At 39.6% G+C, this 12,935-nt stretch overlaps 1 protein-coding gene across 1 annotated transcript in view; it reads right to left on the reverse strand.

Annotated features, from left to right (window-relative positions):
- RNLS (renalase, FAD dependent amine oxidase) overlaps window positions 1-12,935 on the reverse strand; it is a 106,267-nt gene that overhangs the window by 89,049 nt on the left and 4,283 nt on the right. The window contains exon 4 of the mRNA XM_018558755.1: window positions 8,991-9,149. Coding sequence (XP_018414257.1) covers window positions 8,991-9,149 — 159 coding nt within the window. The remainder of the gene's footprint in view (window positions 1-8,990; window positions 9,150-12,935) is intronic.

Below are 12,935 nucleotides of genomic sequence, written 5' to 3' on the forward strand. Positions count from 1 at the left end.
TCAGCTGGTGAGCTTCCTGTGTTGTAATCAGGAATAGTGAAGTGTCTGCATCCCTTTAGTAGTAATTAGGATTAGTCTTCCAGAGACCTCCTGCTTTCTAGCTCCCTCGCCAACTCCTCCCATGCTCGCCTTCAGGACCTCTCTAGAGTCTCTACCATCCTCTGGAACTCTTTACAGCAACCTGTCCATCTATCTCCCACTCCGATTGCCTTTAGGCGATCCCTTAAGACTCATCTCTTCAGGGAAGCCTATCCCACCTCAACCTAACTGCTCAACCATCACGTCCTCAAACAATTCATCCCCACACAGCTAAGTCCTCATGTATCCCTTGCCCATCCCTTTTAGACTGTAAGCCCTCTAGGGCAGGGCCTTCCTTACCATCTTGTCGTGAATTGTATTGCAATGTCTTCCTTATATTGTAAAGCGCTGTGCAAACTGTTGGCACTATATAAATACTGTATAATAATAATAATAATTCAGGATGCCAGCAATATGTTTGTATGGTCTTTTACACAAAGCTGAGTTGTTAATATTGTCCCTTCCATTAGTAATATTCCTTCCTATTGAAAGGAGCACTAGGCACTTTTCCATATACATTTTTGGAAAAACAAAATCAGAGAGGTACACAAATGAGGATTCTCTGGCCAATTAAGATATTTGCAGGCATCCTGTGGTGTTTGCTCTTAGGCAAGACTTTTAGGGCTTGTTCACACCAGCTTGTACACTAAAAAGGCAAATTTTAGCCGGCAGTGGGGGTCGGTGCCTTGGCTTGTTGCAAGTCAATGCTTTTTTTTTTAAGCTTTATTGAAATATCAAATTGACATTTCATTAATTTGTGTTCACCACTGACATATGGTGAGGTGCAATGTGAAAAATGCAGCATGTCTAGGGTGCAAGTAGCAAAGAAAAAGAATACCATAACATGAGCACATCCCTGCATCTTATACATCGTCAGTATAGAATTAGCAGTAGAAAAATATATAAATACAGTACAGAAATATTAGATATGCACAAAGTAAAAAATTGGAAGGTTGACTTGCCTTCGAAAAAGTCACAAACTAACATAACTTGCCAACATGAGTTACCACTACTATATTGTAATGTTATTATAGTTTGGCTAGCATATGTAACATATGAACAACCTAGATATATAAAATACATAGAAGTGTTAATATTAAAATAATGATAAAAAGTGGACACCTTGACATGCACTAATAAAGTAATAGTACACATAACCTTGTAAGGGTGTGCACAAAAAAATAACAAAAGCTACTAACACACATGCTAAATCAATTAATTAGCTCTGTTTAAGCACTATGTGACACTCTTGTGTCATTGTGAATAATTTTAAAGAAACCAGGCAGATGGATGATTTTGCCCCCAGAGCAAAGAACACATAATGGCCATTTAAAAATCAATAGACACACTTTCCATTGCGTTTAATAACCTATAATAACCCATTCCTAATAAGAAATAGTGCTGCTTTGCTGCAATTTGTGTGAAGCAGTGGCTATTATTGTGCAATTAGAACTGATGGAAGTTTGATTACATAGAAGATCTCCAACTCTGAGAAGCATTACACAAGAAGTGACACCAAGGTTACATTGGGAGCAGAGACAGGATCCCATAAGTAGTATGAGGTTACAGCTACATCCGGCACAGAATTTACAGTTCAGCTGGATAGGGAGATTCATATGTGAGCATAAAAAACACACACTTACACTTTGCAACAGTAGAGCTAATCAAATTTTACTGTACAAGAGCTACAAATAATCTGATTTGAAGTTATTGGCAACAGCTCCACTTCAGCTCCAATTTTTATAACTCCTCTCTATTCATGAAGCTCCGTAAAAGATTTTTTTTGGCATACATTTACTATTTTATCCAATGGTGGATCTACATACAAAAACTACGTTTGCGCTACACGTCAGGTGTCGCCGCGTGTGCCAATTAAAACTGTAATTAAAAATTACAACTGTCGTTGAAAATAAACCTTTTAAAAACTTAAGCTTTTAAAAAAAACTTGGCTCCCAGATTCAAAGAAAATGTGTCAAGCTCTGTTTTATGAAATTCCAACGTAGAGGTGCACATCCGACAGTTCATAAATGAATCAGATTTATTAAAAGGCCATACCAACCAAGTACAGTACACAGCAAAATCATCCCACACCGGTCCCATAGCCCCTCATGCATTGCACCAGACAGGCTTAATCATAGAGACTCTGCCTGCACCTGATTGATGTGACTGGTTGGGTCTGCGTTGTCCGACTTTGGGGATTGAGCAGTGTATATTTTGAAAGTCATCATATTGTATCCCTACTAAGAAAGACTCCTTCTTCTGCCACTTAGATAAACACTTAGAAACTCACAGGTGCTAAAACCGAGTATTATTGTGAACCAACTTGTACATATAGAGTACCGCAAAATTCAAGAATGTCCATGTCGCCAATTCAGAAGATCCCTATGATATAAACATTCAAGGAAAAAAAAAACCCACAAGCAAAAGGATGCCTAGTAAATATACTGGAATATATAAATTGCCATATTCGTTATGAGTTAGTCTTTTGCTCTCAACACGTCAATCTGAGAGTTGACTTTTATCCGCTCATTTAATTTTTCCAAGAAAGACATCCTAATGAGCATGGTCTGTGTCAACAAAACACACCAAACTGAAGCCATTGGAAAAAGGCAGTCGTGAAAGGCACCAGCCCGCCATAGCCATTCTGTAGGCTTTGCCGTCTGTTGACTTTGGCGGTTTCTGGATTTTCTCAATGAAAACAGACACTTGGCTTTATGTGGAACGTAAAAATTTTCAGCATGATGGAAAACATCCTGGCGCATACCCGAGCAGCCTACTTTAATGAAAGGTCAACCTAATGACCTAAAAAGCACACATGCTCTGGGCTCACCCGACAAAGCCTGCCAGGAAGTTTATATATCATGTCAACTGTACTTGTCAAAGGTTAGCTGCTCAGCCAGTCTGAGACCTGAATTACTTGTCGTGAAAGTTAGAAAAAAAGAATTGAACAGAATTTTTTTTTAAAACCTCAATTCGTAAATATGGGAATAGCTATTTACCCATGTCTGCTTTCTGTTTGTTGACATGAAACACACTACTCCTCCAACGCTGGGCCTAAAGCAGGAAACAAAGCCAGTCTCTGCCAATTCTGGGAAAACAAACCAGCCATCACACACCATCCAAAAGCCAATGATATAAACCTGCAAATCTTTTGGAAAATTAATTAAAATATTTGGTACAGGTACTTCTGAACAACACAATAAAAGTGAAGAATATTCAACTAGATATTTTATATGTTTCCTTACCATTTCACACAGACTAGAGTTTTCCTTTAAAGCTGACGTTTATTCTCCTTATGTTTTGCATTCCCTGGTTCCTCCCCTTTCCTCATCAACATGCTAATGAATTCCGAAATAAAACCTTTCCGTTTTCATTACATTCGCTAATGACATCAATTGATGCTGAGACCCAATGATTCAAAGAACTTAAATCCAATGAATCAAAGGAGGCAGGCCAAGGAAAGTCAGGCTCGGATAGAAAGAGCTATATGCTGCAAGATGTCCTCAAGCTTAGAAATAAGTGGGGCCTATCTGACTAAGCACTGAAATGTGTGAATGTCAGAAATCCCACTCAATTATTCTATAACCTGTATTTTATATAAAATTCACTGCAGATGGATTCCAAGGAGAACCTCCCATGTGGTTTGGGCAAGTATGAATCCTCAGGTTAAAGTGGACCTGCTAACAATCTAAAAGTTAAAATAAAAGCACAAAATTGTAAAAAAAATTGAATTAAATGCCACTCCAATTATGAGAAGCCATCCCCAAAAGTCTACTGGGAAACCGGCAATTCCATAAGTCTCAATCTCCTGCTTTCCACGCTGTACTCAATGGTCCCTCCTGCATCCTCTGTGTCAGGGCACGAAACAGAAGGGACTCAATAGTAACCACTAAGAGCAGCAGAAGGTTTAGGAGATCAAAGTGTTGGTTTAAAGCAGACCTCAAGAGATGATTCCTCATCTACAGAGCAACGGTCAGGCAGCAGGACAGGTAAAGTATTTACAATCTTTCTTAAAAGGGTGCAGCTTTATTTCAACCTTTAAATCAGGGTCATCTTAAGCCAATGTACTATGCAATCTTCTCTCCAGTTGGCAGTATGGATCTTAAAATAGTCAGGATTAGGAATATTTGCCCTGTAGCATTAAACCACAGAACACCAGAATAAATGCATCAAGGAGACTGTAGAGGTGTTTTAATCAAACACTGCTTTTCCCATTTGAACACATACTGAGCATTTGAATGGAAAATGCAGAGCTTCATAATAAAAGGCTGCATTTGACTTGCTTTACCTGCAGTACAAACACACCTCAAGAGGACATGATGCTTCCAAAGAAAAGAAAAGCAGCATAAAGCAGGTCAAATGCAGACTTTGAACTGTTATGTGTACTGCACAATTAAAGTCAATGGGATTTGCTGAGCTGCATTTGAGGTAATCTCCAAACACACGCCAAGTGCAGGAAAATAACAGACATAAGCCTCAAAAATAAAACAGTGAAATGTCCGCTTATGCTGCAGCTCCCCGAACGGAAAACTCAGTAAAGCAATAGAGAAAAACATACAAATCGTACACCCCGTTTTCCTGTAGGCGCCAATGTCATTGTGCGCTCACCGCAGGATTCTGGGAAAGCTCAGGATCTCAAATCTCAAAAAAAGACATCGTTGTGCAGGAGGAGTGCATTCTCCTCCTGCACAACGGGAAGTCGGGACGGGAAAAATTTACTAATGTGTAGCTGACACCCTCAGGAACTATGTACTTGTGTGCTCGCTCTCAAAGCCCTGAATCTTCCTGGTCTTTGCAGTATACGTGTGTGAAAGGAATGTTTGTGGTACACTTAGAATGATGCAACAAACAGGCATTTTATAGATAGAGTTTTGCACATGACACTGTGTTTCACATGTTGAAAGGTCATGTGCTCAGCCAAGGCCTACTGGCATTATATACAGCCCTACTGCAGGCAATCAACATTAATATATACAAAAGAGGAAGAGTGAAGAAACATCTCTCTTAAAGAAGGACCCAGACTGGTCCTCAAAGACGCCAACTATATTACAAACAGTCAGGAAAGAAGGCTTGCCCTCTGGATGACAATCATCCAGGCTAAATTAATTGTACATATGCCCACTGAGGAACTAAACTAGACAATCTTAGTACCAGCTTTGGTAGCTCGACAGGAACTAAACATGTTCAAAAGGCTTGGACATCATCATCAGACAGCAGGGTGTCTAAAGAGCAGACGATCTTCAGAACGCATCAAGAGGCTTCACTCAATAGAGTGGCCCTTCACAAGTAAGAGGTCTTCTGTTCGTCACTGTGTTTGCCTGATGAAGGGACCATGCTCGATTCCGAAATGTTGCTTTTTTGCACTGTGCCACTATGGTTACCTAGTGTCTGAATAAAAGACGTCCAGCATGTTTGAGCTTGGAGTGCAGGTGACTACTTCAATACTTCTGTGCGGGATGATACTAGTTAAAGCAGACTTGTGTTGTGGATGTTTGCATAGAAGGTAGCACTGTTTGTAGATATTGAGGTTTGTACACAATAGCACAGAATTTACTAATTCTATAAGTTTACAGATAAATCTATCCTAAAAAAGGTAAGGAATTTTTAAAATATATATAAACCCACACTACTAAAATCTTGTATAATCTTAAACAAATGTAAAAGTTTTTTTGGAATATTTTTAAATCTGAAACGTTTATTATAATAATATCAGGCAATCCCACCATGAAGGTCCTTGTGCAGACATGTCCTGTTATTGGGCAACGATGGTCTGTTCCCGTCTCTCAACTGTTTTCCTGCATGTTGTCACACAGGCTTCTGATGGGAGCTACAAATCTGCGCTGACACACAATGTTTGGGCATGTTCTACTGGGGTCACACGCAGCATTTGCTAGAATGCATGCATGTAGACTGATGTGACTACAAAGAGGCTGCAGTAGATCAGTGTGCTCAGATACAACAAGGGCTGAAAAGTGGTGAAAACAAGTTTTTTTTTTAAATTAAAATTAATTCTTTATTTTTCTTGTTTTTTTAATACAGTGTTTTATTAAACTAAATGTTGCTCTAAGGCTGCATGGATTGCTGCAACTTAAATGGTATCAACTAACAGGAAATGGAGAATTACACATTTATAGGAAGGGCTTTGCGATTATGTACTTTTTTTTGGCATGCTGCAGCATGGGAAATGTCACAGCTTTACCCAAGATCTTCTAGATCTTCTCTCTATTAGAAAAGCTATGCAGAACAAAGCCATTTTCCCAATACTTTCTGATTTTAAATAAGAAAATCAGAAAAGGCTCAAATGCATGCAAAGCTGGGAAATGTACATTATACAATGAAAGGGAAGAAACCATTGCAGGCTATATGGGTACTTGTAGTTCCACTAGACAGAAGATACTAGTAAACAGCAGCATAACATAAAACAAAGCTATGTATCAGTGCCTGCTTTTGGTTTTCGGGTGCAGTTTGAAAGAAAATGACATTTCCATCAAATTAGAATGGGCATTATTAATGCATAAAATGTATCTCTTTCTGAATGTGATCCCTCTACATCAGTCACAGAATGCCCTGTTTGCAGACAGTCTTCAGTTACTGGGTAATGTTATCCAATTTTTGCAGCAATTCACGATCAGAACAGAAACACCAAGTGAACACAACCAGACACTAAGTTTACTAGCGCGTTTCAACATCTCTCAACAACTCAACAAAAATGGAGGACAACCACGTTAACCAGATGGACTGTTAGGTTCCTAACTTGTTAAAAGGAAACCTGTATTGTACTGAAAGGAACATGGGGGTGGCCATTTGTAAAAATGATAATTTTCTGAATGTCTGTCTTCAATACAGTCCGAATCCAGGAAAATGATGCAGCCAGGAACATCACAATGTTTGTTCTTAGTCAGGGACCGCATTGAAGACACGGTTATGAGCATGACAGCCAGATAAATAGCATTTTCAGTTGGGGAGAGGGCAGCAATGAAAGTTTCAGTACTTCTCTTGGTACAGGTTTCCTTTAAAACCATGCTGCTATATTTTATTATCAAGTACAGGGAATGTAAGGAAAGTATTCTCATGCAATTCATCTCATATTTACTGTTATTTATAAGAGCAATGAAAGCAATTTACACTGACATTTGTAGTCCTTTCTATTAATATTTCAGATTTTCTGTCCTAGTCAAATTAATGTTCTATTGTGTAGCAGTAGACAACTCTTCATTTTTCCTCCTCCACATAGGCCTTAGGATGAGAGATGTTAAATCACTGCCACCTAGTGACCATATTAGATTTATACCAAATGTAAGCTGTACATGATGTCATTTTTATCGAATAGAATTAAGGATAACAAGCTGGCCTTCCCCTGCCTAAGCATTGTGAGCATATACACTGCATCTTCAATACACAATTGTGAGCTACAACATTCACATCTACTCCCATTGCTGTGACTTTATTATTTTTAAACATATGTTAAACTAACAAATACAAAAATGCATTTTCTTTCTCAACAGAGGCTGTCCTCTGCCGGTAGTTAGACCTAAATAGCCATAGCGTTCCATCCCAATACTTATAAACAGAAAAAAGCCTATATAGCCTATACAGCCTATAAAATGCATAAGGCCTCATTCACACAGCTAAAGAGTCGGCACGTACAGATCCGTTCACGGCCTATCGGGCCGTTCCTGGGAAGGTCAGGTGCTGCGTGTAATTGTACACAGCAGCCTGTTCTTCTCTATGAGAGGAGGCGGCCATACGCTCACCCGAGCTGCACATCCGTGCGGGTGTCCGTACTCATCCAAAAAGTGACTCAGACAAAAACTAAAAACACATTCTCAGTTGAGTGGAGAAGGGTCAGAACTGTTCATAAAGTTTTTGTTGCTGTCTGTGCCTTTCTGTCTCTGTAACAACCACACCCCCAATTCCTTGTACTGGTTTCACAGGGACAGGAAGTGAGGGAAAATCTCCCCAAAGGGATCACAAATGGAAAGAAAAGCCTAACAAACTGCATTTTTTATTTTTGGCACAAAATGCAAGTTACAACTGTAAAGTAGCTTCACTTGCTTTTGACAAAGAGGTCTACTACAGTGTAACATGTGGAGTGTGCCCAGGAGCCAGATTCCGCCTTCATTTCATGACCCCAGCTGAATATCATATTTTTGTTTCTCTCGAAGGATGCAGGTTGTTAACCCGCTGTGTTTTTAGTGTAGCTATTTTCACATTTAGCACATTTCACTAGAAGTTTCACTAGTATTATATTCCCCATATGTTTAACACATATTACTTAATACCTGAAAATTGTAATTTTTGTGTTTAGTTTCTGCAGCAAAGTCCCAATACAACAGTTTTCAGGCACCCTAGAAGAAAGGTTACAAAGACATGATGCATTGACTCATAGTGCATATGATGCTGTTTGCACGCCTACTTGCAGGCAGAATATGTGGGCTGAATTACATATATTATGTTAGTGTACCAGAATGTAAACTCGTTGCAGTGAAAAGTGCCATGGCCAACTGCTTTCTGCCTTTTCAGTGAAAAGGAATTTGATGGGACTGTGAATTAAAGTCCTGCCTGGTATTATTTTCCACAGCTCTGATACAAGTCGTCAATGAAGAATCTGTCTCCTTTGCAATGCGTGGTCAGGAATGAAGAGGAGTTAACTGTCAAAATCTGTATCTCAGTTTCTACTGCACAGAGAAGCATGGGAGAAAAAAAAAAACAACAACATACACCATGGGAGTCAGGTGACTGAGCTGTGAAAAATAATACAAGCTGAGACTTCTTCTTTAACCCCTTCGTGACTGACGACGTACAGTGTACGTCGACAGCATCGGGGCTGTTTAAACAACTAGGGGTAGACTTATAATAGTTAAGAAAATCTATAGTTTTTAAACAAACGGATGAAATATGACTGGACTTACATTTTCCAATATCGCCTTCCAGCTGTAATATCTGTGGGACTGGCATGGTGAGAACAACAACATCAAAGGCTTCAGGAGATCCAGATTTGCAGGACACTTCCCATTTGCCATCTCTGAGGTTTATCTGTGTGACATGTCGCTCATAACAGACATCAGAACCTGCTTAGAATGGGAGGACAAGTAACATTTACTTACAAGCCAGAGTTCAATGTTCACCTGTCACTTTCATTCAGTAAAGATAGTCATACTGTCACAGAACACAACACAAAACTTGCAACCTTTAAAACAATTGATTGGGAAACGCATCAACTGTCTCAAAGGCTAAAATCCACTCATTTTACTATAACAGCTGTATAATTCAATTCGAACAAGATGAAACATGGCTTTCACAGTGCATCTGGAGTGTGCAGTGTCTCTGCATCTCTTTCCTTCATGTGTTTTGTCTGGACTGAAACTTTAACTATTTCCATCTAAACGAAACCTTCTGTGAAGACATTAGAAAGAAGCCATCAGCAATTTGTTTTTGAGGTGCAAGCTTCAGATCGGTCATTTTTATCCTTTCCTCACTGCATAGTATACCACTGACCTTGATCAAGAACCTTAGAGGTCTAAATATCTGATATTCACGTACTTCACAGAGGAGCTGTGGCTATATACATGGGAACTCGTTGCTGTCATAGTTTTGCTGTAATTTTTATAGTGTAGACAGAGAATGACTGAAAATACCAAGGCTAGATGATGATTCAGATAATGTTCAGTGGTTTTGTGCATATTTACTTTCTTTAACATAATTAGGACTTATAGAATATATATTGTTTCTTTTTTTAGAAAAGGTAAATAGGAAATGTTATTTATTCAGTCCAAAGTTTCAAAGCCTTAAAGCAGGCAGCCGCAGTGCTAAAATGTATTCACTTCCTGTGAATCTTTATGATTTTAATGTTGGAGATTATTGAATCACTGATGAATAAGAATAGAATATATAATGTCAAAGTGAAAACAGATGATTTATTTGAGGGTTTTAAATGGCCTGCTACTGCTTTCTATGTTTTTAACACGATAAAAGTTATGATGATGTCAATCAATGTAAATTGTTCCTGCCTCCCCCGGTGGCATTTTCGAACAAGGTAAGGGAGTCTGGCTGCCGTGCGGGAAAGCAAGAAGGCGCCAACATGCAGATCTTCGTAAAAACCCTTACTGGGAAAACAATCACGCTAGAGGTTGTGTTGAACCCAGCGACATGATCGAAAATGTTAAGGACAAAATCCAGGACAGGGAAGGTATTCCTCCTGACCAGCAGGGTCTGATCTTTGCTGGCAAACACCTTGAAGATGGATGTACGCTGTCAGACTACAATATCCAGAAGGAGTCAACCTTGCATTTGGTGTTTTGTGGTGGTATCATTGAGTCCTCCCTTAGGCAGCTTGCCCAGAAGTACAACTGTGACAAGATGATTTTCCGCAAATGCTATGCAAGGCTCCATCCTCGTGCTGCAAACTGATGCAAGAAGAAGTGCACTTGGGCAGTTGAACCCAAACAATGTAAATTCAGGCGTATTTCACCTGCCAGAGAGTCACAGGTGGTGCCCACAACCTTCTATAAAAGTGGTTGTACTGTACAGAGGTATAAGCTGCTACTTGCGTTCAGTTTTGCATGCATACAGGCACAAATTCCTTAATGTAGAAAACCTACATTACAGTGTGGTTGTATGCAAGTAGCAGAGTATACTACAGTGTGGCTGTATGCAAGTATCAGAGTATACTACAGTGTGTCTGTATGCAAGTATCAGAGTATACTACAGTGTGGCTGTATGCAAGTAGCAGAGTATACTACATATCCAGAAACTGTGGCTCCCTGGTGGGGGAAATACACTGGAATTTATGTTGTTAGAGTTCAGCCGCCAATGTGCATGAGCCCTCAATTGGTCCCCCTGACTGTATAGCAGGGGCCCGCACATGGAGGCAAGGAGACAGGCCAAATTTTGACAATCCAAGATCAGGTAACGATCTACATAACAGTGTCCCTGACATTAAGAAGCCTGGAGGTGTCACCTATACAGTCCATTTGACAATTAACCATGTCTCAATGCAGCAGGTTTGTTTATAAATCCCTGCTGGATAGAATACCTCCAGGTAATGTAATGACTGCCCCAGCTGGCTGTTGTTCTGTGGTAAACAAAGAATGTTCCTCTCCTTTAGCTTTAATACATAAATCCTTTTATTACGAACGTTCAATAAACACTGGTTCAGTCGTTAAAATGCACCACACAAAAGGCAACAGCTGCTCTCCAACTATACTACAGTAATAAATCATACGGCTTTGGCCTTTGCTTTTCTTTATAAAAGCGATTATTTGAGTCACTTGTTAGGCAATTATAAAAACACGTAAGTAGGAGAAATCAAAAACTCTGTTTCAATTAAATTGGCACCTCATGTATGTTACTATTCATTTTCCTTTTTAAAAACCTAAGAAACCTTTTAGTGAGCCAAGACACCCACCAGCTATTCTAATACCAGGACACCAGTCAGTAACCAGAGCACACACTTGGCACGGTTTGCCTAATGACCACTGTTAATGATCGCATTTTTAATAAGTAAAAGAATACTTTTGAAAGGCCAGCAGGGAAAATTAGCATTGCTGAGTCACAGTGTTTGGCATTTGCTATACTTTTTAAATAAAATCTAACATGGAAATGATCATTTTCTTCCATTACAAAATAGTAACAATTACAAAACAGGGTTAAGTATTAAAGCTCCCTTTAATTCTAGAGACCTTTAAAGTGTATTCAAGGATGACGTGTCCACATAAAGGCCAAACTAAATAAAACTTCCATTAAAGATGCTAAAGAACACCAATGATGTGAACAAATAGTTCATAAATGCCACTAGCACAGCGGCAGAGCAGCCTTTATTTGTACTCTGTAACCATAGACTAATTACATATCATAATTGAAGCCCAAAGCATAGCTACACCCACACTGCCTGAGTCAACAGATCCACCTGAGGGCACTGGAGAAACTGTTCATGCAAATTTTGCATCGCAGAGCTATCTCCCCAACGTCTGCAGAGACAGTACATTCTTTGAAACTGTGGGGTGTGGTTTAGCACAAGTAGAAATGGATGACACAAGTACTTCTGCCAAATATAGAGAAAAGTAAATTAAATTGTATGTGCGGCCAAAACCTTTTTTTTTTATAATTTTGGGTGAAGTGGGAAAGGATTAGAATGCCAGTTTTGTTTTACAAAGGCCTTAAATGAGACCCTAACTGAATAGCATATTGTTTGTACTGTGTATCAAACAATTGCCCTTTTTTTAATAAAACGTTTACATCTTTCTCTCATTGTTTTAACATCCCAGCAATGCTGATGCTCTACAGCCTCTATCTGTCTACACGCATGTACCCAAGTAATGGCTAAAAAGCATCTCTCAGGGTGGGTTTCCTGAAGGAGATGGGATAACAGTGTAGAAACAGCCACCAGCAGGCTAACTAAAAGTGATTTGGGTGGCTGTGCAGCCACCAACATGACTTGTACAAAATGAAATCGCCCACTCTACATTTAGCCCTGCTTGCCCCCAAACAAACAAAAACACCCACCTGGCACGGACACCCATAATGAGGAACTTCTGGATTTCCCCGACATGCAGGAGAACAGCCTGATACCTTATATTATACATGGTGGTGCTGGTGGGTGGCTGTCTAAACCCTTGGAAGCCCTGCCGCCCTAGGCCATGGCTAATGTTAGCTATGCAGAGAATGGTTACTGCCATAACAAAGTACCAGAACAAGGACCTTCATGGCAGGATCACCGGGTATTTAAATAATGAAAGTTGAAGATATTTTGGGGATTGGGTTTACAAATACTTTGACTGCCGGGGCCTGCTGTTTGGAATGGGTGCCTGTATCAAAAGAACTAGCTGCGCACAATTACAAATCCTTTGGTGGATAAA

The sequence above is a fragment of the Nanorana parkeri genome, unplaced genomic scaffold, assembly GCF_000935625.1.
Source record: "Nanorana parkeri isolate BGI_ZX_2015 unplaced genomic scaffold, ASM93562v1 scaffold356, whole genome shotgun sequence".
In the NCBI taxonomy this organism is placed as follows: domain Eukaryota; kingdom Metazoa; phylum Chordata; class Amphibia; order Anura; family Dicroglossidae; genus Nanorana; species Nanorana parkeri.